The 24,112-nt window shown below is 40.3% G+C and overlaps 1 protein-coding gene across 3 annotated transcripts in view; it reads left to right on the forward strand.

Moving 5' to 3' along the window:
* Nucleotides 1-24,112, forward strand: part of LOC134320533 (nuclear receptor coactivator 7) — a 38,683-nt gene that overhangs the window by 470 nt on the left and 14,101 nt on the right. For 2 of the 3 annotated variants that reach the window (XM_063001945.1, XM_063001947.1), the window contains exons 2-7: nt 2,185-2,315; nt 15,168-15,349; nt 16,637-16,707; nt 17,782-17,889; nt 20,781-20,870; nt 23,056-23,166. In XM_063001945.1, the coding sequence (XP_062858015.1) occupies nt 2,278-2,315; nt 15,168-15,349; nt 16,637-16,707; nt 17,782-17,889; nt 20,781-20,870; nt 23,056-23,166 (600 nt within the window). In that variant the 5' untranslated portion in view covers nt 2,185-2,277. Of the gene's footprint in view, nt 1-109; nt 371-2,184; nt 2,316-15,167; nt 15,350-16,636; nt 16,708-17,781; nt 17,890-20,780; nt 20,871-23,055; nt 23,167-24,112 lie in introns of those variants that run through there. The other variant, XM_063001946.1, reaches the window with a different exon arrangement.

Here is a 24,112-nt window from a genome sequence, read left to right on the forward strand (position 1 = left end):
TGTAACATGCAGCTAATTTAAATGTATTAAACCATTTATTAATGCATGTAAACAAACATTAACATTGCTATAAATTGCTTATTTGCCGTCGTAGTAGGTATGCTTACTTTGCACATTACTATGCCTACATGCTATATGTCAGTGTATGTGGGCACCCCTTCTAACTAATGGAGTCCTGTTGTTCCAGCAATTTCTATTACTAACAAATGTGGGTAGCACTGTCTCCTCACAGCATGAATGTCCTAAGGTCGATCCCCAGGTGGGGCAGTCCGGGTCCTTTCTGTGTGGAGTTTGCATGTTCTCCTCGTGTCCGCTTGGGTTTCCTCTAGAGCTCCGGTTTCCTCCCACAGTCCAAAGACATGCAAGTGAGGTAAATTGGAGACACTAAATTGTCCATGACTGTGTTTGATATCATTTACATTTTAGGCATTCAGCAGACGCTTTCATCCAAAGCGACTTACAGGTGTGACTGTACACAATCTAAGCAATTGAGGGTTAAGGGCCTTGCTCAAGGGCCCAACAGTTGCAGCCTGGCAGAGGTGAGGCTTGAACCGGCAACCTTCTGATTACTAGTCCAGTACCTTAACCACTAGGCTATGATATAACCTTGTGAACTGATGAATCTTGTGTAATGAGTGACTACCGTTCCTGTCATGAATGTAACCAAAGTGTAAAACATGACGTTAAAATCCTAATAAACAAACAAACCAATGTGATAAAACAATGAAATAAATGACATCTCCAAATCTAATCTGTGCACAAAGTAAGGTCCATAAATACATGGTAACTGAAGTGGACTTTTCAGAACCCTGACCTTAATCCTATTAAACACGTTTGGGATACATTGGAACATTGGTTTGGAGCCAGATCTTCTTGTCTTATATCAGTGCCCAAGTTCACAAATGACTAAATGGGTACAAACTCCCAAAGACACACCTCAAAATCTTGGAAAGCCTTCCCATAAAAGTAAAAGCAGTTATAGAGGCAAAGACTCTAGATTTTAATGTCTAGGGTTTTGGAATATGATGTCTAAATCAGTTCATGTTCAAGTGTCCACATGCTTCCACATGCTTTTGGCCATATAGTTTTGGTGCAATTACAAACTGTAGCCCATCTGTTGTTATACGTATTTGTTTAGCTACCCTCTACACTATCCAAAACTGTGAGGAACATCCATTTTTGGCATATACACAGATCAACCGTAACATTAAAACCACCTCCTTGTTTCTACACACATTGTCTATTTTATCAGCTCCACTTACCATATAGAAGCATTTTGAAGTTCTACAATTACTGACTGTAGTCCATCTATTTCTCTACATACCTTTTTAGCCTGATTTCACCCTGTTCTTCAATGGTCAGGACCACTACAGAGCAGGTATTATTTGGGTGGTGGGTCATTCTCAGCACTGCAGTGACACTGACATTGTTGTGTGTGTTGTGCTGGTATGAGTGGATCAGACACAGCAGCGCTGCTGGAGTTTTTAAACACCTCACTGTCCCTGCTGGACTGAGAATAGTCTACCAACCAAATATATCCATCCAACAGCGACCAACTCAAACGGCAGCAGAAGATGAGCGATTGTCTCTGACTTTATATCTACAAGGTGGACCGACTAGGTAGGAGTGTCTAATAGAGTGGACAGTGAGTGGACACGGTATTTAAAAACTCCAGCAGCGCTGCTGTGTCTTATCCACTCATACCAGCACAACACACACTAACACACCACCACCATGTCAGTGTCAATGCAGTGCTGAGAATGATCCACCACCTAAATAATACCTACTCTGTGGTGGTCTTGTAGGGGTCCTGACCATTGAAGAACAGGGTGAAAGCAGGTTTAAAAAGCTTCTACATGGTAAGTGGAGCTGATAAAATGGACAGTGAGTGTAGGAACAAGGAGGTGGTTTTAATATTATGGCTGATCAGTGTAAGTTTGTGTGAACTGATGAACCTTGTGTAATGAGTAACCACCGTTCCTGTCATGAATGTAACCAAAAGTGTAAAACATGATGTTAAAATCCTAATAAACAAACAAACAAATAAACTATAACCTGAAGCTGTTTAACTGTGCATTGCCTAGCTCTGGAAATGTATATATTTTTGTCTTTCCTGACTTGATTGTTGAAGACATATGTGATGACATGAATTTCTTACATAGTTTTTAAACTTTTCTCTTACAGGTTAAAAAGTGTTGGGTAGGAGTGGAGTTAAAACTTCTGGACCAGGGACCTGGAGTTGTTTGTCTATAAGGTTTTTCAGCCATCTTTTCCTCTATGGAGAAAAAGGAGAAAAGGCCCAGCTATTTCTCCAGGTAAGCCAGCAGTACTAAATTAAAGTGGTGAGAGGACAGGGCAAAGTCTGATACAGATATTACACCCTGTATAAAAATTAACACTTTATTTGCCAGTTCAGCTGCATTCTTCAACTCATGATACAGTTTGCAGGCCAGTGCAGTGTGTGGGTTTTGCACAGCTACAACTGCATCATAAAGCCATTTTAAAAATGTAATTTGTTTTACATAGTAATGTAAGGTAAACTAATAATTATTGGTTTATTTAGTCTCATTCGAATCTAACATGTCGGCCGGCACGGTGGGTAGCACTGTTGCTTCACAGCAAGAAGGTCCTTGGTTCGATCCCCAGGTGGGGCGGTCCGGGTCCTTTCTGTGTGGAGTTTGCATGTTCTCCCCGTGTCTGCGGGGGTTTCCTCCGGGACATAGTGTAACCACAGTGTAAAACATGACGCTAATATCCCAATAAACAAACAAACAAACGAATCTAACATGTCAGTTTTATACACCAATGTTTCTTAACCTTGTTTCAGTCACAGCGCCCTTTATAAGTATGCAAACTTTCACCCCAGTCTAAAATGTATTAAATAATGTACCCGCTGCATCTGTCAGCCAACACACACACACAAGTAGTCATTAAAAGATGGGGGTGGGGTATTATCAATGGGAAACCTGAGCCTAAAATGATGCACACAACAGCTCAATGCTAGTTTGTGTGCTTAACGCAACACTCTCGTAATGCATGTCTACCTACGTCAACCTTAACATTGCGATATGGAGAGATTAACATTGTGGTGAAAAAATGGATGATGTATGAGGCAGCTAATGGTCTACATTGCTATTGTGAATCAGTGGTTGAAAATTTTATTCATTTTATTCTGTCAACAACAATTTGTGCTGTAATGTGAAGACTGTAAGCAGATAAGCTCACTCCTGCTGCTACACATGAACCAAAATATTGGCTGATTGGAAATATTTCAAAAATGTAACTTACTGTTATTACTGTTAAAGTTTAAGGTTTACACCCACTTTTACAGTTGTGGTCAACATTATTGGCAACCTTGATTAAGTAAATACACTGATCAGCCATAACATTAAAACCACCTTCTTGTTTCTACGCTCACTGTCCATTTTTATCAGCTCCACTTACCATGTAGAAGCACTTTGTAGTTCTACTATTACTGACTGTAGTCCATCTGTTTCTCTGCATGCTTTGTTAGCCTCCTTTCATGCTGTTCTTCAATGGTCAAGACTTTCCCAGGATCACCACAGAGCAGGTATTATTTGGGTGGTGGATCATTCTCAGCACTGCAGTGACACTGACATGGTGGTGGTGTGTTAGTGTGTGTTGTGCTGGTATGAGCGGATAAGACACAGCAATGCTAATGGAGTTTTTTTTAAACACCTCACTGTCACTGCTGGACTGAGAATAGTCCACCAACCAAAAATATCCAGCCCACAGCGCCCCGTGGGCAGCATCCTGTGACCACTGATGAAGGTCTAGAAGATGACCAACTCAAACAGCAGCAATAGAGCAGAGATCGTCTCTGACTTTACATCTACAAGGTGGACCAATTAGGTTTGAATTATTAGTGTCTAATAGAGTGGACAGTGAGTGAACACGGTATTTAAAAACTGCAGCAGCGCTGCTGTGTCTGATCCACTCATACCAGCACAACACACACTAACACACCACCACCATGTCAGTGTCACTGCAATGCTGAGAATGATCCACTACCCAAATAATACCTACTCTGTAGTGGTCCTAGGAAAGTCTTGACCATTGAAGAACAGCATGAAAGGAGGCTAACAAAGCATGCAGAGAAACAGATGGACTACAGTCAGTAATTGTAGAACTACAAAGTGCTTCTATATGGTAAGTGGAGCTGATAAAATGAACATGTGTGGGAACAAAGACGTGGGTTAAATGTTATGGCTGATCGGTGTATGTGACCTTTCTGCACCTGTCTGCCTGATGGTAGTTTCTTCTATTCTTTCACAAAAATTTCCTCAAGCTTTTGAATGTTTGCAGGATTCCTTTTTTCAATATTCAGATTTCTTCTCTCTCCAAAGATTTTTTTAATTGGATGGAGCTCAGGACTCATTGTTGGCCACTTTTTAAAAGAGTCATTTCTTCCTTCTTAACCATTTCTGTGTACTTTGGGTTATTATCCTGTGATAGGACCTATTTTGTTTGACTCAAACTTAGTTTTCATACACTAAGAGCACATTTTGCTCTAAAATGATCTTGTAGTGCTCTGGTTTTATTGTCCCTGTAACACATTGAAGGCATTCAGTCCCAGAGCAGCAAAGTAGCCTCACAACACCTTTACCATGTTTCACTCTACCATGTAGAGTGCACTTTTTTTATAGGCTTCGTTTTGTCTTCTGTAAACATAGCGCTGATAAGCATTACCAAAGAGCCCTAGTTTGGTTTTATATGTCCATAGAACATTTTCCCAGAAGGATTGTGATTATGTGACTATGTACATTTTGGCAAAGTTCAATCACTCTTTTTTTATACTTTTGTTTAAAGGCAGTTGGGTCCTCTTTGGCATTCTTCCATACAGCCCTGTGTTGTGTGCTATGGGTCGAAACCATCACTCCATATGTATCTAGCTTAGTCTGAAGTTCTTTGGATATTGTACATGTTTTTTTTTTTTTTTTTTTTTTTTTTTGCCACATTTCAAATAACCTTTTGAAGGATTCTCTTAACCTCAATCTTTCCACCATGTTCTGGAATGTTCTTGACTGTTTCATGAGTAGCAAACTTCTTGATTACATTTCGAACTGTTGATGCCAGAATCCCAAGGTCTTTAGAGGTCTTGTACCCTTAAGACTGCTTGTGCTTGGAAATAATAGCCTTTCTGGTCTGCTCACACAGCTCTTTTGTCTTTGCCCATTGTGAAGAATAAACAGGAAATAAAACTGGCCTTTTAAGCATCAATGCTACCATTCATAGGCTAATTAAAGTCATGTGAACACTGACAAGGTGGGGACAGGTGAGTCTTATTTTAATTAGTCACAAGCTAGTTTGACTTTGTCCTTTGTTTCAAACTGAACATAGGGTGCCATTAATTATGTTCTGCCATTGTTTTCAACTTTGTGCCCTTTTTTTTGTTTTGTTTTATTTTATTTTGTTATTTTTGTGTCTTGAGCTTTTCTATATCAAACTGTACCTGTATGAACAAAAGTATTTGGACACCCGTTGTAATATTTCAATTTATCTATTTCAGCCGCAACGATAACGGGTGTAATAAAACAATTAATTATATGAAGGCATTTTCCTATTACACCAGTACTGTGCTCCTGTGCACAAAGCAAAGTCTATAAAGACATAAAGAAATGCTTGGTTCAAACAAAACCCCAGTGGCCTGCACAAAGCCCTGACCTAAGCACCAAGGCTTTCTTGACCAACATCAGTGCCAAGCCCTACAAATGTCTTTTGACTGAACAGGCACAGATTACCACAGACATACTTCTCAAAAGAGTGACCGTTGTTATAGTTGAAAAGAAATCACACAGAGTGAAATGTTCAACAAGCTCATGGTCAGGTGTCTAAACACTTTTAGCCATATGGTGTAAGAGTTTATTTATTTATATATATATATGACTAAATTCATCCATTGGTTTTAGAAATGACTCATATGAAAGCTGAAACCCTCCCAAATGAGGTTTAATTTACGAAAATAAATTTGCTTCACTGCAGAAATATTGATCATTTAATGAACACAGAAAGGTCAGATTTTGGCAAGACAAAAGTTTTGTTGCCTTGTCATATAATGCACCCAATCCTAGTTTACAGCCTCACCTGTGCTCACTAATTGATCGGTTAATTAGTGGGTGTGTATAAAAAGAACCCCAGCACCCCAGACCTTCACTTGAACTGCAACTTCACCTCTGACAACATGCCAAAAATCCACCCTGTGACCAAAGCCTTGATTATCAGATCCACTGCAGAGGTGGCTGGCACCTTTAATGTGTCTCAGCGTCAAGTACAAAGAATTAAAAAAAGATTTGAAGAGACTGGAGATGTTTTTGACAAGCCCAGGTCCGGCAGACCCCGCAAGACAACTGCTAAGGAGGAACGTTTGTTGGTTAGAAAATCCAAAGCCAGCCCCTCTTCCACTGCAGCAGAGCTCCACCAGGCCTGGTCACCTCAAGTCCCTGTGTCAACTAGAACAGTTTGTAGGATTCTGTCTCGAAATGGCCTCCATGGTCAAATCAGTGCCCAGAAGCCAGCACTAAACAAAAGGCAATTAAAAAACCGTGTGGCATTTGCCAAGGCCCACAGCCTGCTAAACGGGTGGACGCTGGAAAAGTGGCAGAAGGTGGATTTCTCAGATGAATCTTCAGTTGAATTACACCACAGCCGCCGCAAATACTGCAGGAGACTTACTGGAGCCCGTATGGATCCAAGATTCACCCAGAAAACTGTTAAGTTTGGTGGTGGAAAGATCATGGTCTGGGGTTACATTCAGTATGGGGGTGTGCGAAACATTTGCAAGGTGGAAGGCAATATCAATAGCCTAAAATATCAAGAAGTATTAGCTACCTCTTACATTCCCAATCATAAAAGGGGTCAAATTTTGCAGCAGGATGGTGCTCCATCTCATACATCCATCTCTACATCAAAGTTCCTCAAGGCGAAGAAGATCAAGGTGCTCCAGGACTGGCCAGCCCAGTCACCAGACATGAACATCATTGAGCATGTTTGGGGTAGGATGAAAGAGGAAGCTTGGAAGACAAAACCAAAGAATCTTGATGAACTCTGGGAGGCATGTAAGACTGCATTCTTTGCTATTCCTGATGACTTTATCAATAAATTGTATGAATCATTGTCGAACCGCATGGATGCAGTCCTTAAAGCTCATGGAAGTCACACAAAATATTAAATATGGCTCTAATAGCACCACAACTTCATTCACCAATGTTATGAAACAAATCTTTGTATTTGAAGTAAATTATTTGTTTGATTTTCACATTACTTTCTGTGGGCGACACAACTTTTGTCTTGCCAAAATCTGACCTTTCTGTGTTCATTAAATGATCAATATTTCTGCAGTGAAGCAAATTTATTTTCGTAAATTAAACCTCATTTGGGAGGGTTTCAGCTTTCATATGAGTCATTTCTAAAACCAATGGATGAATTTAAAGTCAGGTTATAAGCTTTTGTTTCCACAACATGGATAGCGGACAGAACTTCTGTCAGGGACTGTATATATACAGTATATACAGTGTATCACAAAAGTGAGTACACCCCTCACATTAGACATGAAACTTGGATATAACTTAGAGTAGTCAGTGTACAGCTTGTATAGCAGTGTAAATTTACTGTCTTCTGAAAATAACTCAACACACAGCCATTAATGTCTAAATGGCTGGCAACATAAGTGAGTACACCCCACAGTGAACATGTCCAAATTGTGCCCAAATGTGTCGTTGTCCCTCCCTGGTGTCATGTGTCAAGGTCCCAGGTGTAAATGGGGAGCAGGGCTGTTAAATTTGGTGTTTTGGGTACAATTCTCTCATACTGGCCACTGGATATTCAACATGGCACCTCATGGCAAAGAACTCTCTGAGGATGTGAGAAATAGAATTGTTGCTCTCCACAAAGATGGCCTGGGCTATAAGAAGATTGCTAACACCCTGAAACTGAGCTACAGCATGGTGGCCAAGGTCATACAGCGGTTTTCCAGGACAGGTTCCACTCGGAACAGGCTTCGCCAGGGTCGACCAAAGAAGTTGAGTCCACGTGTTCGGCGTCATATCCAGAGGTTGGCTTTAAAAAATAGACACATGAGTGCTGCCAGCATTGCTGCAGAGGTTGAAGACGTGGGAGGTCAGCCTGTCAGTGCTCAGACCATACGCCGCACACTGCATCAACTCGGTCTGCATGGTCGTCATCCCAGAAGGAAGCTGACGCACAAGAAATCCCGCAAACAGTTTGCTGAAGACAAGCAGTCCAAGAACATGGATTACTGGAATGCCCTGTGGTCTGACGAGACCAAGATAAACTTGTTTGGCTCAGATGGTGTCCAGCATGTGTGGCGGCGCCCTGGTGAGAAGTACCAAGACAACTGTATCTTGCCTACAGTCAAGCATGGTGGTGGTAGCATCATGGTCTTGGGCTGCATGAGTGTTGCTGGCACTGGGGAGCTGCAGTTCATTGAGGGAAACATGAATTCCAACATGTACTGTGACATTCTGAAACAGAACATGATCCCCTCCCTTCGAAAACTGGGCCTCATGGCAGTTTTCCAACAGGATAACGACCCCAAACACAACCTCCAAGATGACAACTGCCTTGCTGAGGAAGCTGAAGGTAAAGGTGATGGACTAAACCCAATTGAGCACCTGTGGCGCATCCTCAAGTGGAAGGTGGAGGAGTTCAAGGTGTCTAACATCCAACAGCTCCGTGATGTCATCATGGAGGAGTGGAAGAGGATTCCAGTAGCAACCTGTGCAGCTCTGGTGAATTCCATGCCCAGGAGGGTTAAGGCAGTGCTGGATAATAATGGTGGTCACACAAAATATTGACACTTTGGGCACAATTTGGACATGTTCACTGTGGGGTGTACTCACTTATGTTGCCAGCCATTTAGACATTAATGGCTGTGTGTTGAGTTATTTTCAGAAGACAGTAAATCTACACTGCTATACAAGTTGTACACTGACTACTCTAAGTTATATCCAAGTTTTAGTTCTATAGTGTTGTCCCATGAAAATATATAATAAAATATTTGCAGAAATGTGAGGGGTGTACTCACTTTTGTGATACACTGTATATATATAGATAGATATATATATAGATATATATAACACTTTGTTTCAGGTAATATTTTACATGGTATACTTAATACACTGATCAGCCATAACATTAAAACCACCTCCTTGTTTCTACACTCACTGTCCATTTTATCAGCTCCACTTAGAAGCACCATATAGAAGCACTTTGTAGTTCTACAATTACATAAATTTTTACATACTTTCACCCTTTTCACCCTCTTTAATGGTCAGGACCACCACAGAGTAGATATTATTTGGGTGGTGGATCATTCCCAGCACTGCTGTGACACTGACATGGTGGTGGTGTGTTAGTGTGTGTTGTGCTGGTATGAGTGGATAAGACACAGCAGCTCTGATGGAGTTTTTAAACACCTCACGGTCACTGCTAGACTGAGAATAATTTACCAACCAAAAATATATCTAGCCAACAGCTACCTGTGGGCAGCGTCCTGTGACCACTGATGAAGGTCTAGAAGATCACCAACTCAAACGACAACAAAAGTTGAGCGATCGTCTCTGACTTTACATCTACAAGGTGAACCAACTAGGTAGGAGTGTCTTAGAGAGTGTCATTGTCACTGCAGTGCTGAGAATCATCCACCACCTAAATAATACCTGCTCTGTTGTGGTCCTTTGGGGGTCCTGGCCATTGAAGAACTGGGTGAAAGCAGGCTAAAAAGATATGTAGAGAAACAGAGGGACTACAGTCAGTAATTGTAGCTGATAAAATGGACAGTGAGTGTAGAAACGAGGAGGTGGTTTTTAATGTTATTGCTGATCAGTGTAACTGTTAAGTTTAAATGTTCTGCTCTGATTGCTCGCTTTTAGCATTTCTCTCACACAAACCGGGTGTAGTATGTCCACACCCATCTTATCAAATCACTAGGGATTTGAAGTGGATTCATGTTTGGGCATCAAATGAGCCGTAACAGCTGTGAAAACAGCAGCAGTGGGTCCCTGTATAGCATCAGTACCTGCTGCATTGTTCGAATTGGCAATGTCAATATTTTTGCACTAGGAGTTTCCCAGTTCTACAACCTGTTCTTAAGTGTTGAAAGTACACAGTACACATGATCACATGTAATCATTATTTAATCCTAGTGTTAGGGAGAAGGCTACATGGTTATTTTCTTCCTGTTCTGCTTAATAAGAGCAGTCTTATTATGTTGTGAAGGAAGGTTTTTGACGGCAGCTCTTCTGGAATGCCAATCTGTAAGTTCAAAGCTGAAAGTTGATTTTTTTTTTTTTCATGCACTGTACGTTTGGTACATTGGTGTATTTCAAAATCTGTCTCTTAATCCTTCTTGAATTCTTATTGTATGATGTGATGGATTAAAGAAATAGTTTGACCAAAAATAGAAGGTAGTGTCTAAGCAACCGTGCCAAAGAGAAATACCATTTTTAGATTTTTCATTGCTTGTTCCTAATGTCCAGTATACTGGACTTTTTTTTTCTGGGTTTTATAACTCGACAGGAAGTTTTACTTTGTCACGCTCACTTTTAGACGCTCCAACACAACTCTGGCTTTCTACTGGTTGGTCAAAGACATTGAGAATTTTTTTTAGCTTCTTGAAAAAAGACCCGAAGAGGGCGGCTGATAAGAAAGGCGCTTGTCGCCTCCTTGACCGATCAAAACATAAGTTTTTATCTATTAATGTGCACATATAACCAAAGTGTTTAAAAAAATTATGTGTTTTTAGAAGGTTTTTGTTATGATTGGTAATGATATAAGCAATGAATATGTATTTACGCATACTTACATTTTGAGCAAATGTTTTATGTCCAGCTATCTGGACATTTGGATTGAATGTATTGAATGTTGTTTAGTTTGCCATGCTAACTATAAATTAGAAGACGTGCATCAGTATTACTTTTTGCATTTTTCATTGTACATATCTTTTTCGTGTATGTTAAGGGCTGACAGTAGATGAGGTGCTTAAATTACTAGATGATAGTGACTGCAGTGTTGAGAGTAGCGAGGATGAATATCAACAGGATAGTGATAGGGAGTCAAGTGATTCTGAGCCAAGATGTTAGATGCAGTGGGGCAGAGCACTTGCCAGTGGTGGGTAGTGATAGCACCAGCTTTCAGAGGTGCAGAAACCCACCGAAAAATCACGCATGAAATGTTTAAAATGTAATGTATTTCTTTGCATTCAAGTTGAACGAAACTGCTTTTATGAGTTCCACACAAGGTCCCGTTAAAAAAAGAAAAGAAAAACTCAAAGCTGAAATGCAAAAGCTTTTGATTTGAATAATTTAGATATAATTTATTTTCAAAATATTTATATTGAAAGAAAGGTATGTGGATAATTTAAAACCAATATTGACAAACTGAATATTCTGTTTTATGTTTTAGTAATGTTCCTTGTTTTTAAAATATATCTAGGAAAGGAAAGTTTGTTTATAAGAAAAGGGGAAATTAACAGCTAAATGTTTTAATTAAAAAGTTTAAGTTTTCATTTTTAAGGTTTGAGTTTTTAAAATTAAAAGTTTTAAATTCAATATTTAAAATATTTATATAAATAATCAAAATGTAAATTTTTACTTCTGTATAAACTAGTATACACTTCTTAAAGTTTTAAACATGTATTACATTATGCCATAAATGTACAGTACTTGATATGTCACATGTTATAATTAGGGCTGTCATTAATCGCGTTAAAATTTTAATCACGATTAAAAAAATTAATCGAGATTAAAAAATTTTATCAAACTATTTTTATTGGGCTGTTTGTGCCATGTACTGTAAGTATGTGTCTCTGTGGTAATTTGCGTTCCTTAAAAGTGCATGAAGCAGAACGCTGATTAACAGAACAAAAAAAACACAGCCGGAGACTGTGTCATTTCTGATATCTTCCCTACACACTTGCTCCCTATGCCCCTATAGTACACTTAACATTCTTAAAGGGCCAGGCAATATATTTGTAATTCATATTACATGACAGGTGAGACGTTAGAAAACAACATTCTTTTCCTTAGAATAGCCCTTTTTTAAGGAAAAGTAGTTCTTGTGAAAATTAGGGTGAAAAGGGCAGGAAAAACTACCACAGACACAAAAGTCAGAACAGGGGACGCAGCATAACATTATTACTACTTTTTGCTCCGTCTTCTTAACACTTGTGCTTGATTTACACTGAATATAGGAAGCAAATATACACGTCAGCGCTTGTGTGTTTATTTCCGGTTGAACTGATAAAAAATTTTGATTTTGGAAAATTTAAATATGAGCCGTTTTTCAATTTCTGCTCGTTTGTTATACTTTCTAAAAATAATTTAGATTGAATAATTTTATCATAATTTTATGAATGTTTTTATTGGTAAACATGTTCTTGCAATAAAAAATGTGCATAACTGTTCAAATTTTGCTTAGTTATTAGTTTGCGATTAAATGCGATTAATCACGATTAATTTGGTTGTTTAATCGCGATTAATTTGGTTGTTTAATCGCGATTAATTACGATAAAAAAAAATTAATCGCGTGACAGCCCTAATTATAATGGTAATAATAATATGAACATTTTTTTCAGAATCTTGCTCATTTCATGCTCTTAATTCCAAATGTCCAGTATACTGGACACTGAATATCTCAGTCCCCATGCAAAATTTCTTATTTTTTTTTGTATTATGTCATTTAAAAGGCTAAAATTAACAAGTGTTGTTACAGGATGTTGTTTGTTTTTAAAGCGTCCAATCTCTGGAGTGAGAAGGTTTAAAGAAATAGTTTGTTGTTTAGTGCTGTTAAAATGTTTTTCCTCCTTACTCGTTTTCTTCTACTTTTGCTAATTTGTCACATTTGTTGGAAGACAATAAAGACAATATGAGTAAATGTAGCTTTTAAATGATTGTTCCATTAATTGAAGATAAAGATTTATTCACAACCTTTTTTACTCATGTGGGCAGTTGTGGGGCAGTTGTAGTGTACCCTTGTTGGGCAGTTATAGCGTAGTTAAAAGGTTACTGGTTCAAACCCCACTACTGCTGGGTTGCTGCTGTTGGGCCCTTGAGCAAGGTCCTTAACCCTCAATAGCTCAGACTGTATACTGTCACACTACTGTAAGTCGCTTTGGATAAAGGCGTCTGCTAAATGCCGAAAATGTAAATGTGAAAAAAAGTAATTGCCCCACTAAACCTAATAACTGGTTGTGTCACCCTTGGCAGTAACAACTGCAAACATTTCTGATGCAATGAGTGTTTTACCTCACTGTGGAGGAATTTTGGCCCACCCTCTTTTACAGAATTGTTTTACTTAACTACATTGGAAGGTTTTCAAGCATGATCTGTCCCTTTAAGGTCCTGACACAGCATTTCAATAGGATTCAATCAAGACTTTTGCCACTCTGAAAACTTTGATTTAGTCCTTCTAAATTGAACCTGTTTATGTGCTTCGCACCATTATTTATTTATTTATTTATTTTATTAGGATTTTACCATCATGTTTGTGTTAAATCAAAACTTTGGTTACATTCATGACAGGACATGTAGTTACTGGTTACACAAGATTCATCAGTTCAAGTTTAGTGTCAAACACAGTCATGGATAATTTTGTATATCCAGTTCACCTCACTTGCATGTCTTTGGACTGTGGGAGGAAACTGGAGCTTCTAAAGGAAACCCACACACACACATATGGGGAACACACAGAAAGGACTTGGACCACTCCACCTGTGAATCGAACCCAGGACCTTCGTGCTGTGAGGCGACATTGCTACCCACCGAGCCACCATTGGACCATTTTCCTGCTGCATAACTCAACTGCGCTTGAGTTTTAAGTCACAAGCTGATTGATGGATTCTCCTTCAGGATTTTCTGATTCAATCAATTATGGCAAGCTGTCCAGGTTTTACTGCAAATCTGCCCCAAACCATCATACAGCCACTGCAGTGCTTGACTGTTGGTATGATGTTCTTATGGTGAAATGTGGGGTCAGATGATTTTTACTCATCAGTCCATAGAATATTATTATCTCAGTATATTATCTGAAGTCATGAGTGTCATCTAGATATTTGTTGGCAAATGCAAAATAAGCGTTGTTCTCTTTTTTATTGTCTGAATAAAAGTTTGGTCATGCAAAATTGGTCCTAGACTAACTTGTCTCTCCATGTGCATTGGTTTTCTCCTACCTTCCAAAACGTGACAATAGCTAGGTTGGTAAATTGAAATTGGCCTAAATTTCACAGTCTAATAGAGTAACAGCCCTGCGATGGACAGATGTGTGCCTATTTTTAAATGTGTCAATGTTTTAGTGACACATTTTATGTTGTATTTTTTCTCATTGTGTTAAATCAAGCAGATGAACAGTAGACGGGCATTAAATTGTGTGAAAATGTGTTCCCTATACTTCAGTGGTTCTCAGGAATACCATTTCCATTAAACGGTGTACATGGTCTGCAACAATGCTTAGGTAGGTGGTACGTGTCAAAGTAACGTCCACATGGGTGGCAGGACCCAAGGTTTCCCAGCAGAACATTGCACAAAGCATCACACTGCCTACACCGGCTTGCCTTCTTCCCATAGTGCATCCTGGTGCCATGTGTTCCCCAGGTAAGCGACGAACATCCATGGGATGTTAAAGAAAACATGATTCATCAGACCAGGCCACCTTTTTCCATTGCTCCGTGGTTCAGTTCCGATGCTCACGTGCCCATTGTTGGCGCGTTTGGCGGTGGACAGGGGTCAGCATGGGCACCCTGACTGGTCTGCGGCCATGCAGCCATACGCAACAAACTGCGATGCACTGTGTATCTGTTTCGAAGAGCATTTTGTACTTACTCGGTTATCAATTGCACATCCACCCTTATGCTCCCCTGACGTTTGCCCAGTTCTGCATTACCAGCACACTCACTACCTGGAAATTACTTTATCTTCTTTTCAGATCTGGCAAAACCGTCAACATGGGCATAGTTGAAATAACAGGAATGTAGTCAGCATTAGAGAGAAGGGCTGAATGTGTGGGAGGTGGGAGTGGTAATTGCAGTGAAAACCTCTGTGCCCTCAGCAGAGCATTAGCACTGAGCTGAGGTTGAATTCTGAAGCCATGCTTAAAATGATTCACATACGGTCATATCATTCTGCCACTTTCAGGCTGAGGAAGAGACGGCAGCTAAAACAGAGCCAATCGGAGAAGGCTGAGGCTGAGGAGAACCAGACAAACCCAGACTTAAAGGGATCAATCATCTGTGAGCCCGTCCCTACAGCACAGCTCCAGAAGAACCTAGAGGGAGAAAGGCCCAGTAGAACTGCGAGATCTCTTAGTGGAGAATCAGGTAAGATGTTTCAGATTAAACATGAGTTCTTTGATTCATGTGTGTGAACCATCCTACATTCTGGGAGGACATACCATCTCCTGCATTATCCTATTGCAGGAATCCCCCCCACAGGAAGCCCCCCTCCCCTGCAACAAACCTTACCCATGGTACCAGGTGACAGAGTCTATTGTTTGTAAAGGAAGTTACATAACCATTCTGCCTGTCCAGGCATTATTCATGCCTTTTATTTGAGAACATTTTACAAACATGGCTTTGTGCATAATTTTATGGGTCTCATTAGCACATCCTGTTATTTCAGTTACCTTCAGCGATATATCTTCCTAAGTATATCACTTTCTAAAATATATCCATCTCAGTCAAAGTACCACAGATGCATTAAAACCACCTCCTTGTTTTTACACACATTGTCCATTTTATCAGCTTCTCTTACCATATAGAAGCACTTTGTAGTTCCACAAGTACTGACTGTAGTCCATTTGTTTCTCTGCATGCTTTGTTAGCCCCCTTTCATGCTGTTCTTCAATAGTCAGGACAGTCACATAGTAGGTATTATTTGGGTGGTGGATCATTCTCAGCACTGCAGTAACACTGACAAGGTGGTGGTGTGTTAGTGTGTGTTGTGCTGGTATGAGTGTATAAGACACAGCAGCGCTGCTGGAGTTTTCAAACACCTCATTGTCACTGCTGGACTGAGAATAGTCCACCAACCAAAAATATCCAGCCAACAGCGGCCCATGGTCTAGAAGATGACCATTTCCAACAGCAGCAATAGATGAGCGATCGTCTCTGACTTTACATCTACAAGGTGGACCAACTAGGTAGGAGTGTCTGATCCTGTCATACCAGCACAACCCATCAGCCAATCGTGCCAATGTGTAGCTACCAGGCCAGTTAATAACAGCTGAGATTCAAACTCGGATCTCAACAGTGATGAGCTAACACGTTAGATCGTTGTGTCACCTAAACACCCGCAACACATTCAAAACGTGTGTTATAATAACTGCACTCATGTTGCCAGGAAACACTAATATATCTACTCCATCCTCGTTTGGTGATTAGAATGTAAATTTTACAAAAGGCAGTAGTGACAGTCCAGTACAAACGCTAACTAAACATGCTAAAGACTGAACTGGTTCTGTTTACTGTGTTCGTTTAATTTACTCTTTATTATTATTTTTTTTATGTTTATTATACATTACTTCCACATTTACTATATTAAACTTTACTGAATCACTGTCATTTAAATTTCCTTTTATAATGCATTCAACATTTTTTCTCTTTCAGTGGACAACAGTAAATCCAATGGACAGACCAAGAAGGAGAAAAGAAAGCCTCCAGGCACTGTAGAGTACACAGTGAGTAACATTTCCCTTTAAATCAAGCCCAACGTAGCATTTGTTACCAAGAAACATAAAGTTTATTGCATTTATTTGTTTGTTTGCTTACTGTTTGTATTCTTTGAAGTAAAACAGCATTTTACATCGATCAGCCATAACATTAAAACCACCTCCTTGTTTCTACACTCACTGTCCATTTTATCAGCTCCACTTACCATATAGGAGCACTTTGTAGTTCCACAATTACTGACTGTAGTCCATCTGTTTCTCTGCATGCTTTGTTAGCCCCTTCACTTTGTTCCTCAATGGTCAGGACCCCCACAGGACCACCATAGAGCAGGTATTATTTACATGGTGGATCATTTTCAGCACTGCACACAGCAGCAGTGAGGGAGTTTTCAAACACATCACTGTCCCTGCTGGACTGAGAATATTCCATCAACCAAAAATATATCCAGCCAACAACGCCCTGTGGGAAGCGTCCTCTGACCGCTGGTGAAGGTCTAGAAGATGACCAACTTAAACAGCAGCAATAGATGAGCGATCGACTCTGACTTTACATCTACAAGGTGGACCAACTAGGTAGGAGTGTCTAATAGAGTGGACAGTGAGTGGACATGGTATTTAAAAACTCCAGCAGCGCTGCTGTGTCTGATCCACTCATACCAGCACAACACACACTAACACACCACCACCATGTCAGTGTCACTGCAGTGCTGAGAATGATCCACCACCCAAATAATACCTGCTCTGTGGTGGTTCTGTGGGGGTCCTGACCATTGAAGAACAGTGTGAAAGCATGTTTAAAAAGTATGCAGAGAAACAGATGGACTACAGTCAGTAATTGTAGAACTACAAAGTGCTTTTATATGGTAAGTCGAGCTGATAAAAAGGACAGTGAGTGTAGACAGAAGGGGGTGGTTTTAATGGAAAGAGAGTAATAGAAATTAGATAAAATGAAAAATAATGTATACACTGTTAGCAATAAGTTTGACTGAACAAAATAATTATATGGGATGTCCACATACCTCTGGCCCTGTAGTGTGTGTTCTTATGTTTGAACTAAAATGTCAATTAATGTTGTGCTTGAAGGTGGGCTCGAAAGACACATTGAACTGCATTGCACTGAAGTTCAACATCACCCCAAATAAACTCGTGCAGCTGAATTGTCTCTTTTCTCACAGTGTGTTTCCAGGACAGGTGAGTCAACTTCTACACTTCTACACAAACTAAGATTCTCAAAACTTGACCTTCATACATATTCAGACTAAAGCATTTTTTTTTACACATGCAGGCTTTACTCTACAATGTGGTATGATAAATAGTCCATTTAATGCCTTGCTCACACTACATGATTTTTGCTCTGATTTTCAGTCACCGGACTGGTCCCCGATAGATTTGCCGGCTCGGAGGCAACTCGGTGATCGAAACTATGTGTGAACTGCTCAACGACTCTATCCGAGCGGCCCGCCACGCTCGCCGACTGAAGAGAGATATCTAGCATGCTAAATATCTGGATATCAGTCGGGCGACTGGCAGGGGAGGAGTTGTTAAACGTGGGACAGGGGCATCATTCACATTTTTTAAATTTTCGGCATTTAGCAGATGCATTTAGCAGATGCATTTATCCAAAGCGACTTACAATCTAAGCAATTGAGGGTTAAGGGCCTTGCTCAAGGGCCCAACAGTTGCAACCTGACTGGTGGGATTTGAACCAGTGACCTTCTGCTTACTAGTCCAGTACCTTAACTGCTAGGCTACAACTGCATAAATGTACTTTCTATCAGAATACATCAGCACACACGTTTTACAGTATTTCTGACCTTATCGTTCTCGACAAAACATAACACCAACGTTGCATTGCAAAAAATATTTATTAACTTCCAACTCACTACAGAACAGACGATTCCTGCTGGTCACATAGCCCAATAAACTCCGATTCATTTATTTTTCCTCTTTGTGCGCTGATGTGCAGTGTAAAAGCAAACATCTTTGACCGCTCGCTTATTTATCGACAAAGCATATTTTGGGTGACCAGACAGACTCATCTGCGATTCCCCCTGATGGTAGATCGTGTAGTGTGTGACCCCCTATCGCAAATCAGTCATGTAGTGTGAAAACCACAATGACTGAAAAGACTCCCGGGTGCAAGCGATCCAGTTACATTTTACATTTACATTTTCAGCATTTAGCAGACGCTTTTTATCCAAAGTGACTTACAGTTATGATTGAACATAATTTTTTAAGCAATTGAGGGTTAAGGGCCTTGCTCAGGGGCCCAACAGAAGCAACTTGGTGGTCCAAAAGGAACAAGTCACCAGCAGGTTGTTGGCTGGCCAAGACTTATTCATGTTTGTTTGTTTGTTTATTTATTAGGATTTTAACATCATGTTTTACACTTTGGTTACTTTCATGACAGAAACGATAGTTACTCATTACACAAGATTAATCAGTTCACAAGTTTTAATATCAAACACAGTCATGGTCTCCAATTCACCTCATTTGCATGTCTTTGGACTGTGGCAGGAAACCGGAGCTTCTGGAGGAAACCCATGCAGACACAGGGAGAATATGCAAACTCCACACAGAAAGGACGCGGACCACCCCACCTGGGGTTCGAACCCAGGACAGTGCTACCCACTGAGCCACCGTGCCGCCCGACTCATTAATGTCCGAGTTCATGAAGGCTATGGCATCTGGTACTGACCAACAGAAGGGCTACGCTGGCTCAAATCGCCATAATTTTAGGTCTGGTGGTGAGGGGCGGCACGGTGGCTCAGTGGGTAGCTTTATCGCCTCACAGCAAGAAGGTCCTGGGTTTGATCCTCAGGTGGGGCAGTGTGGGTCCTTTATGTGTGGAGTTTGCATGTTCTCCCTGTGTCTGAGTTGGTTTCCTTACAGTCCAAAGACATGCAAGTGAGGTGAATTAGAGATACAAAATGGTCCATGACTGTGTTTGACATTAAACTTGTGAACTGATATGCCGCTCAGGTGGCGCAGCGGTAAAAAGACACGCTGCAACCAGAGCTGGATTCTGAGTACCTGGTATCGAATCCAGCTCTGCTTCACCGGTTCGAAGCTGAGTGGCTGTATGAGCAACGATTGGCCGGTTGCTCAGTTGGGGGGGTGGGACAAAGAACCGGATGTGGGTCTCTCTCTGTCAGAATGTGATTTACGACCTCTGCCGGCTGATTAGAGGCGCCTGCACAGGAGATGAGAAAGAGTGCCCTTAGGGTGTGTCTCTCCGCATGCAACGCTAGGTGGTGCCAAACTCATAACTGTGTGGGTGGCAAAAAATGCATCCGGCTGCTGCTCATGTTTTGGAGGGGATATGGGTTAGCTTCGATCTCCTCGGTCAGGACAGGGTTCGGCATAGACGGAGGAAGCACGATGCAAACTGAACAATTGGATGCGCTAAAGGGGGAGAAAAAGGGGAAAAATATAAAATAAAATAAAAAATAAAAAATTGGGAACTGATGAGTCTTGTGGAACCAGTAACTACCTGTTCTGTCATGAATGTAACCAAAGTGTGCAAAACATGATGTTAAAATCCTAATAAATAAATAAGTCTGGTTTTGAGGTGAATGTCACAGTGCACCGAGTCCTTCTGTGTACGGGTCTGCGGTGTCACAGGCCAGTCAAAGTGCCCATTCTAACTCCTGTCCACCATTGAAAGCACCAGATAGATTATAGATAATATAGCTGTAAATATGTGAATGGCTCAGAATCATATTTCACGCCTTTGCTGTCGTGTGGCATTAAACATTTTAACTGGCTGGGGGACAAAAGACTTTCTTGGCCTGACATTAGAGCAGGACTGAGACAGCAGTCTGTCACTTAGCACACTCAGCTGTCTGGTAATTGTGCTCTTCAGAAGATGGTGTGCATTATCCATGATGGATAGAAGCTTTTTAAAGATTCACTTTAAGGATTTACTACCCAGTTACTTATGGCTAAGTACCCTCATAAAGTGCATTTGTTGAAAGGGGTTATAACAGGTAACATTACCCGTTCTTACTTTTAAAACCCATTGTTTTCTATTAGTTTCCCCATTCATACTCGGTAGTTTTCTCTCTCATCCATTTTCACAGAAGCTTTTCGTTCCTGATATGGGCCAGTCTGAAACGACCTCCTCAGCCAAAGACTCAGTTAACACCAAGACACCAGAAACCAGGTCACAGGTAAAACCAACTCCAACTGCAAAGCTGACCTCACCTTTCTAGCACTTAGGGTCTGTCTAAAAACCCAGTGAGCTTTCTACTTAGACAGCATTTTACGTCATCATATGCGCGCTCCCGAGAAGAAGGGTGTCCGTATTCTTAGATGCCTTAAAATGCTGCCTTATGAGGTGCCTTATTTTAAAGCTATAAACTGCCTGAATAGCGATGCTTCCTTACCGGTGAAGGCAATCCCAGCATTCAGTGTGGCACAAGTTTTCTCACAAAAAATGACAAATATGCCAAACAAATGCAAAGCAATGATAGAAGTTTTTACTGATTTTTCATTTGTATAAAGGTGCACATTTACTTTGACACTTATTTAATTGCAGACAGGATGAACCTGAGATATTTCATGTTTTAGCTGCTCAACTTTATTTCATTTATTAATAAACATCCATTCCTGCATTTCAGGCCTGCAACACATTCCAAAGTCAGGACAGTAAATCATTTACCACTTTAATGTTGCTATTCCTTTTCACCACACTTAAAAGACATTTTGGCACCAAGGATACCAAGTGATTTAATGTTTCAGCTTTTATTTTGTCTCATTCTTCCTGCAAACACGTCTTAAGATGTGCAACAGTACGGGGTCGTCGTTGTCACATTTTTTGTTTCAAAATCCTCCACATATTTTCTATTGAGGACAGGTCAGGACTGCAGGCAGGCCAGTCCAGTACCCGTACCCTCTTCTTCCGCAGCCATGCCTTTGTAATGTGTGCAGCATGTGGTTTTGCATTGTCTTGTTGAAAAATGCATGGATGTCCCTGGAAAACATGACGTCTTGAAGGCAGCACATGTTGCTCTAAGATCTCAATGTACTTTTCTGCATTAATGCTGCCATCCCAGAAATGTAAATGACCTTTGCCAAGGGCACTGACACAGGCCCATACCATGACAGACCCTGGCTTATGGACTTGTTGCTGATAACAGTTTGGATGGTCCTTTTCGTCTTTGGTCCAGAGCACACAGCGTCCATTTTTTTATTTTCCAAAAAGTATTTGAAATGCTGATTCATCTGACCACAATACACGTTTCCACTGTGTGATGGTCCATCCTAGATGCCTCCGAGCCCAGAAGAGCCTGACGCCGCTTCTGGACATGGTTAACATAAGGCTTCTATTTTGCACAGTAAAGTTGTAAGTGCATTTGTGCATGTAACTCTGTATTGTAGTGCTCGACAAAGGTTTGCCAAAGTAATCCCTCACCCATGTGGTTATATCAGCTATTGTTGAGTGGCGGTTCTTGATGCAGTGCCGTCTGAGGGATCAAAGATCACAGGCGTTCAGCTTAAGCTTGCGCCCTTGGCCTTTACGCACTGAAATTCCTTCCGATTCCTTGAACGGTTTAATGATATTATGCACTGTAGAGGGAGAAATATACAAATCTTTCTTTGAGGTTCATTGTTTTTAAACATTTTAATAATTTTCTCATGCATTTGTTGACAAACTGGAGATCATCTGATCATCTTTGCTAATCAAAGACTCAGCCTTTCCTGGATGCTGCTTTTGTACCAAACCATGATTACAATCACCTGTTGACATCACCTGTTTGGAATCACATCATTATTGAGTATTTCACCTCATTACTAGCCCTAAATTGCTCCTGTCCCATTCTTTGGAATGTGTTGCAGGCCTGAAATGCATGAATGGATGTTTATTAATAAATGAAATAAAGTTGAGCAGATAAAACATGAAATATCTTGGGTTCATCCTGTCTGCAATCAAATAAAAGTAAATGTAGGGAACACTGTATTTTTAATTTATTTGTATTTTCCATACTGTCCCAACTTTTTCTGATTTGGGGTTGTATTTGAAAATGTTTTTGCTACACAGAGGGATGTACCTGGCATGCTAGCGGGTTGGGCCGCCACAGCCCATAGGTTTGTATGGCCTAAGGCTAACTGTGTTAGCTTAGTAAACAAAAACTGCGGTGACATAATCGCTGTCTAAGTAATGTGTCTGAATAATCCTCTCTACTTAGGCAGCTTACTATGTAGGCTGTAGACAGCAAGGCAGCTCCCTAGGTTTTTGAACAGACCCTTAGTCATAGTTAGTTTTAGATTTATCTTTTTCTGATTTAATAGCAGTTATTTTTTTTGTGTTTTTTTTTTTTTTAAATACATTTTTATATTTGAAATGTGCTTTAGCATGACCGATCAAGCTGGAGAGCCCGGCACAGGGAATTGTCTCCATCATCCGAAGACGAAAGTCCAGTCAAATTCCTCAAAATGAGCTGCAAGTACTTTACTGATGGCATGGTGAGATACTGCATGGTTGTTATACTTGCAAACCTTCAGAGGTCTGTTTACCATACAGCTGTAACTAGAAGACATAATTTGTACAACCAGTATGATGAATTGACATGATACATTAATTTAATATCTATATTTATGTAAAATGGGTCTTTGTATTGTATTGTAAAAGTATTTGTGTCAAAGAAAAATGCTAGACTACACAGCCTTAGCCAATGTTCAGTGATTAGCACAGTTAGTGGAAAAGAGCATGATGGCATAGGGGGGAAAGGCAGTTTGGGGTTAGTGGAAAAGAGCATGATGGCATAGGGGGGGAAAGGCAGTTTGGGGGAAGAATAAAGTTAATCAGGTTCATTTCCTCTTCAAGAATTAGGCAGACAGGCTATGTAATGGTAATGTTCATCTACCATTGTATCCACAAGGGAAATATCACTAATGATACTAGTTTGTATGCAAATGTGCAGTACCAAGTTAATCTGATGTTAAAAATGTAGGATTTTTTTACACTGCTGTAAAATTTAACACCCCCCCCCCCCCCCCCCCCCCCCCATTTCTTCTATTTTTGACAGTTTGTCACATTCAAATGTTTCAGATCTTCCAACTTATTTGAATATAAGATAAAGACAGCACAAGCAAAAACAAAATGCATCTTTTAAATGATCATTCCATTTACTGAAGATACAAATTCATTCAACCATGTAAAAAGAAAAAGCTAACACCTTAGGCCGTAACAAATGCAGTCAAACGTTTGCAAGTCAAACTTTTACATTACTGTGGACAAAATGTAACACTTTTTGAAAGGTTTTAGGGCATGTATCGCCCATTTAACGTCTTGCCAACTACCATTTAAAGTTAGGCCAGTCCAAAACCTTAATTTTGTATTTGTTGTTTTTTTTTTGAGCCATTCAGAGTGAAACTTGCTTGTGTGCCTTAAATAATTGTTCTGCAGCAT

This window comes from Trichomycterus rosablanca, chromosome 9 (assembly GCF_030014385.1).
Source record: "Trichomycterus rosablanca isolate fTriRos1 chromosome 9, fTriRos1.hap1, whole genome shotgun sequence".
NCBI classification, from domain to species: Eukaryota; Metazoa; Chordata; class Actinopteri; order Siluriformes; family Trichomycteridae; genus Trichomycterus; species Trichomycterus rosablanca.